The sequence below is a fragment of the Penaeus chinensis genome, chromosome 11, assembly GCF_019202785.1.
Source record: "Penaeus chinensis breed Huanghai No. 1 chromosome 11, ASM1920278v2, whole genome shotgun sequence".
Lineage (NCBI taxonomy): Eukaryota > Metazoa > Arthropoda > Malacostraca > Decapoda > Penaeidae > Penaeus > Penaeus chinensis.
The window spans coordinates 1,261,287-1,267,218 of NC_061829.1; the positions used below are offsets into that span (position 1 = coordinate 1,261,287).

The following is a 5,932-nucleotide window of genomic DNA, read 5'->3' on the forward strand; positions in this document are numbered from 1 at the left end:
GTTCATTTCTAGAGGCAGGTGCTTTTGGCCACAGGAAGCCTTCGCGGCCATTTGCTTTCTAGACGTCTGTGGCACTTTGGACATTTTCGAGTCTTGTTGCGGGATATTCATTAACAGGGAAACGGCTTCTGAAAGGTGTTTTATTTACTAACTGTGTGCGGTTGTCTTCTGCGTCCATTCCGAAGATGGGAAGCGAAGTACGAAGGAGAAATGAGAACAGAGAGAGATGTGGGAGGGAAGCAAGCTGGTGGTGGACGTGATAGAGTGTAAGGACAGATCGAAGACAGATAGGGATCTAGATAGAGAGCAGAGAAGCAGAGAGGGAGTGAGGGAAAGAGCGAATGAGAGAGAGAGAGAGAGAAAAAGAGATGAGAGAGAGAGAGAAAGAGAGATGAGAGAGAGAGAGGGGAGAGAGAGAGAGAGAGAGGGGGGGGGAGAGAGAGAGAGAGAGGGGGGGGAGAGAAAGAGAGAGAGAGAGAGAGAGAGAGAGAGAGAGAGAGAGAGAGAGAGAGAGAGAGAGAAAGCGAGAGAGAGAGAGGGGGAGAGAGGCAGAGAGAGAAAGAATGAGAGGGACAGACGGGGGGGAGGGAGAAACAGAGAAACAGAGAGGGAGTGAGACAGGTAAGAGAGATAGAAACAAAGACAGAGTGTTAAGGAAATTAAAAACAAACAAAAAAACGGAGAGGAAGACAGAAAAAAAGCAAATGAAAATAACAGGCATAAATATATCACGCCATGCGGCACCTGGCTATCTCTGACAACAGGAAACAAAAAGCTGTAAGATATATAATGGACTTGAAATACTGCTTTAGACGTCATGGATGAATACCGTAATGTATAGCTTCGTTTAAGCTGAGTTGTTGTTGTTGTTAGAATCAGTTATTATTTAAATGATTTACACCAGTGCACGTCTATGTTGTAATTAATCTTATTGTTTTATACACTTTTCTAAAGATATTTTTATTTTTATGAAAAACGTACATTCTGCAATTCTCTAAATAATAACTGGTGTGTAAAAGTAATTTTAACCTGTCATTGATTGTGGATTTTCGGATCGCAATAATTCACAACGTGGCTTTATGTGACGTTAATGCCGTTTATATCCCGAAGAAAGATATTTAATGTCCGTGGGTTTCAGAATATAGTCAAAGAAATGTCTTAGACCTGCAGGTTACAGGGTGCGTTCAGTGATAATGAAAATATAGGCCACGTGTCGAAGAACCGGTTGTATTAACTATCAAAACTGAACGCAGGAGTATCTTAGGAAAATTAAAAGGTTTAACTCTTCAAAATGCATTTCTAAGAACTTTATATGTTGATATATTCCCGATTAATGTAAAACAAAATACATTCTTCATTTTATCATCGAGGAGTGAAAAAATGGTATTCAGAGGCGCATGTTATATAATATCTTGCAAATGTCAATTTTCAAGCAAGGCGTCCTTATCAAAAGCTTTATGGTCATGTTCCCATTTTGATATTATTCAAATTCCTTATGATTTCGTATATATTGTATTTCCATTTCCATTCGTACCTCACTCCATACTTATCATCAACACTCTAACCTCACCCAGCCTTCTCGCAACAGATAGAACTCACTGTAGAAAAGGCATGGATAAGAATGAGTATCTTTACAGCACGAGAGATATTCATTCTCATGTATACCTTGTTTCCACGTTTGTCAACACGAATACGGTTCATCAGATCTCACTGTGTTTTGTACCCTTGCAGACCATGGGCACGCTGCAAAGCCTGAGAATAGTGAGCGCTGTGCTGGCAGCGATACTGGGGCCGGTGTCCGCCAAGCCCATTGTGGATCCCGGTAAGTGGCTCTCGCGGAGGAACACTTCTTTCGCTGTGTTTGTTGTTGTTTCTATGGTTTATTGTTTATATTGTTTGTTTTATTTACAGTGTTTATATGTTCTGTTATTGTTTTGTTATTTTATACGTTCGTTATTGTTGATTTATTCTGAGACATTTTCTGCAAGGGTTAATGGATATGATGATATGATGATAAAATAATAATCAAATTGATAAGAGAAGGAGGTTTATCAGAAAAAAAAAAATAATGCCAAGAGAAGGAATTTATCTCGAAATGCATGCCATAAAAATAATAATATAAAGTCACTAACGTAAATTAAAACGTTGTCGACAGGTAACCTAATGCCTAAAATAGATAGATATATAACTAGATGGATAAATAAACAGATAACAAGATATATGTATATATATATATATATATATATATATATATATATACTGTCAATGAACAGACGTATACAGACAGAGAAGTAAAAAAAATACAAAAAATAGTCCGCCGATTTTCAGACCTTGGAGATGTCACGCGTGCCCGCCCTCACTCTTCTCTCTTCGTCACCAGGCTTGTTCGTGATCCAAGGAGTGACCAGCTGCCTCAATGGCACGGGCTACTGCATGCTCGGAAACAACTGCTCCATCGACGTGGATTTCCTCCCTGCATCCAGTGGCCATTGCAAGGGACTCAGGGATGCCTTCACGCCCAAAATTGACTTTATTTGTTGCAAGTAAGTCCTTCGCTTGGGCGGGCTGGCACTCGGCTCTGCTGGGCCGACTTTCTTCCCCCTCCTCCCTCTCTCTCTCTCTCTCTCTCTCTCTCTCTCTCTCTCTCTCTCTCTCTCTCTCTCTCTCTCTCTCTCTCTCTCTCTCTCTCTCTCTCTCTCTCGCATTCGTTCGTTCTTTAGACAAACAAACAGATAAACAGATGAATCCCCCCCCCTCTCCCACTCACAAATGCGTATTCGTTCCTTGACATCTGCAGTGTTGCCAGGTCTCCCGGGTCTCATCCCCATTTCCACTGTTTTTTCCTTGAATTTATTTCCTTGTCTCTAAGAAATCACCAGCAGCCCCCATTCCAGAACCCGAAGCCCCCAAGTCCCCAGCCCCTAGCCCCCAGCCCCTAGCCCCCAGCCCCTCCGCAAAACGCCGGAACGAAAAGGAACTCAGCGTGAATCCGTGAGTCACCGTGAGTCAGCTCGGATGTTCCTGGGCGCCCGACCCATCTGGTAACGGATCCCCTGGTCTCGCTCCTCGCTCACTTCCGCTTCTCGAGAGGTTCCTGCCGGGCGCTCCTTCCCTCGGGGCGGCAGAGCGGGTCTTCTCAAGAGGTGGTTCGTGGGGGTGGGTAGGGGTAGAGTAGGGGGTGGGGTGGAGAGTGCCCGCGAGTCGCTGGCGGGTCTCGGATTTTTTGTTTTCCCTTTTTTCTGACTTTCGTGTTTTTCTGTTGTTTCGCTGTGTACCTCCTTTTTTTCTTCTTTCTTTCTTTCTGGGTCTCTGGTTCTGCGGATTTCTCTCAGTCTATCTCTGTATTTTTTCTCTTTTTGTTTATGTAGAGTCTTTTCTATTTGTTCTTTCTACCTCGTTCGATTAGGGGAAGGAGGCGTCGGCATAATAGGATAGAAGGGGGGCAAGGGGAGAGGGGGGGGGTCGTTCCCAGAGGCCGCCGATTGCCACTGCACGAGTCTGTCGTTCGGTCGTTAACCTGCGGTTTTGTTAATATAGAGAAATTGGCATCTTCGACATTCAGTATCGTGAGAAGCAAGGGAAAAAAATCTTGAAAAAATATCACACATTTGCAAAACTGACCATCACTTGGGATCAAACCGCCGCAAGTCTATATTATATTTGTATTTTCCTATCGTGTGTCTCATTTAGTTCTTTTGTTCTGCGGCGAAGCAGTTTGAACCAAGCCTTTTACCGCATGAGAGTGGCCATGTCATCGTTTTTTCCTCTTTCTTTCCTTTTTTTACGACCTTTTTCCTCCCAAGATCGACACGAATTCCACTGTCATGGCGTGGAGCTTTTTCGTGCCTTTACGGATACTTTTTTTATTTGGTGTTAATGAACTGTTAATTTACGTTCTTCTCTTTGAATAGATGGAAATGTACAGAAATTATGAGGATATTTTTTGAAGAATAAAAGCAAAATGTTTTAGAGATAACAAATAAAATGTTTTTTGATTAATTATCTGTAATATTATTTTTCCATACGTAAAATATGACTTGGAAACTGACTTACCCTGTACTGAATCCCCTAAAATCTTCAGCCTCAAGACATTTTATCCTCTGATTCTCCACACAACATTCGCAAAGAGATTCCAACCTCCTTCACACCCCCTCTCCCCCGTCCCCCCCAGGTACAATCCTTTCGGGAAAGCCACCAGCGAGCCGCCCACGACCACCGTCTCCACCTACACCATCACGGACGTCTTCTCGCTTATCGACCAGGAGATAATGCACGAGCAACAGGTGGGTGGCGCTGCTGTTTCAGGCCTGGTATTAGGGGGACACATACCCCCCTCTCTCTCTCTCTCCCTTTTATCTTTATTCGTATTTTTTTCTTGCTTGCTTTCTTTCTATTTCTTGCTTTCTCTCTTTCTTGCTTTCTCTCTTTCTTGCTTTCTCCCTTTCTTGCTTTCTCTCTTTCTTGCTTTCTCTCTTTCTTGCTCTCTCTCTCTCTCTCCTGTGTGTGTGTGTGTGTGAGAGAGAGAGAGAGAAGAGAGAGAGAAGAGAGAGAGAGAGAGAGAGAGAGAGAGAGAGAGAGAGAGAGAGAGGAGGGGGGGGGGGGGAGAGAGAGAGAGAGAGAGAGAGAGAGAGAGAGAGAGAGAGAGAGAGAGAGAGAGAGAAGAGAGAGAGAGAGAGAGAGATAGAGAGAGAGAGAGAGAGAGAGAGAGAGAGAGAGGGGGGGGAGAGAGAGAGAGAGAGAAGAGAGAGAGAGAGAGAGAGAGAGAGAAGAGAAAGAAAGAGAGAGAGAGAGAGAGAGAGGAAGAAGAGAGAGAGAGAGAGAGAGAGAGAGAGAGAGAGAGAGAGAGAGAAAGGGGGGGAGAAGGAGGGAGAAAGAGGGGTACGGCGTCGGGGACATCCCCGCGCCCCGTCAAGGGTGAGGCTCGAAGGGCGTGCGTGATTGGCGTTGAGGTGTTCTTGGCCGTCTGCGAATGTCGATGTATTATTTTCTTGAGATTTTATTGAGGTCATTTTTTATCCATCTGATCTTCTAGGGTGCCCGGTTCGCGACAGAGGGAAGTTGGGGCATGAATTTGTTGAGAAAAGGAAAAAATTAAAGCATTTTTTGGGTTTTTTGGTGTGTTTGGCCGTGTTTGAGGAAAGTTGATGTGCCGTTTTGGTGTTTTTGATTTCTGGGAAAGGTTAAAGGTCAGAGATTTCCATAAGAATTTTAAGTACCAAAATTAGCCCAAAAAGGGAGTGTTAATAATGAAATTTTTTCATCATTTAGTAAAAAGATTTTTACATAATATGCTCATATATTATTACCCTTTAAAATTTTTTTGTACCTTGGTTACCCCGTACTGTTATATTATTACCACTGCTTCGATTACTAATAACATAATACTAATATAAAACTATCAACAAGTTATGACTATACTCTTATGCACAATTAATATATGGCACATAACTTACAGGGCACTCACAAGACAAAAACACCACGCACTGTAAGGATCAGTCATATTTACCATTAATATGCTTGACCCCATACGAATGCATTAATTGACGCGTATATAAACATCGGAAATACGAGAACACCCGGATTTCTGGCAATAATGATAATAATCGCAACGACTAACAAATAAAAAAAATAACATCATTCACATCCACCATGATTCTTTCCTTCATGTTCAATTTCCATTTCCAGACGTACAGAACACGGTGCCGCTGGAGGGCATCCTGAGGCAGCTTTCGGTCCCCGTCCACAAGGAAGCCGACTGTCGAGACACGTTGCGGAATGTCACGCGTTCGGAGATCTTGGCCTCGTCCGATTCCTTCCTCTGCGCCGGCGGCACGGGCGACGGCAGTGCTTGCTACGTATGTACTAATGTTGTATGAGTTGTTCGTGGATAGGAAGGTTTGTTTGTCCGTGAGCGAAATTTAGAAAATCTGTA

General features: G+C 43.3%; 1 protein-coding gene across 1 annotated transcript; it reads left to right on the forward strand.

Annotated features, from left to right (window-relative positions):
• The first annotated feature begins 659 nt into the window (after window positions 1-659).
• On the forward strand, window positions 660-5,203 carry LOC125030817. The gene is made up of 5 exons (XM_047621127.1): window positions 660-777; window positions 1,732-1,822; window positions 2,381-2,543; window positions 4,172-4,310; window positions 5,180-5,203. Exons 1-5 carry the CDS (start codon window positions 736-738, stop codon window positions 5,201-5,203), a joined length of 459 nt encoding a protein of 152 aa, XP_047477083.1. The 5' UTR covers window positions 660-735.
• The last annotated feature ends 729 nt before the right edge of the window (window positions 5,204-5,932 follow it).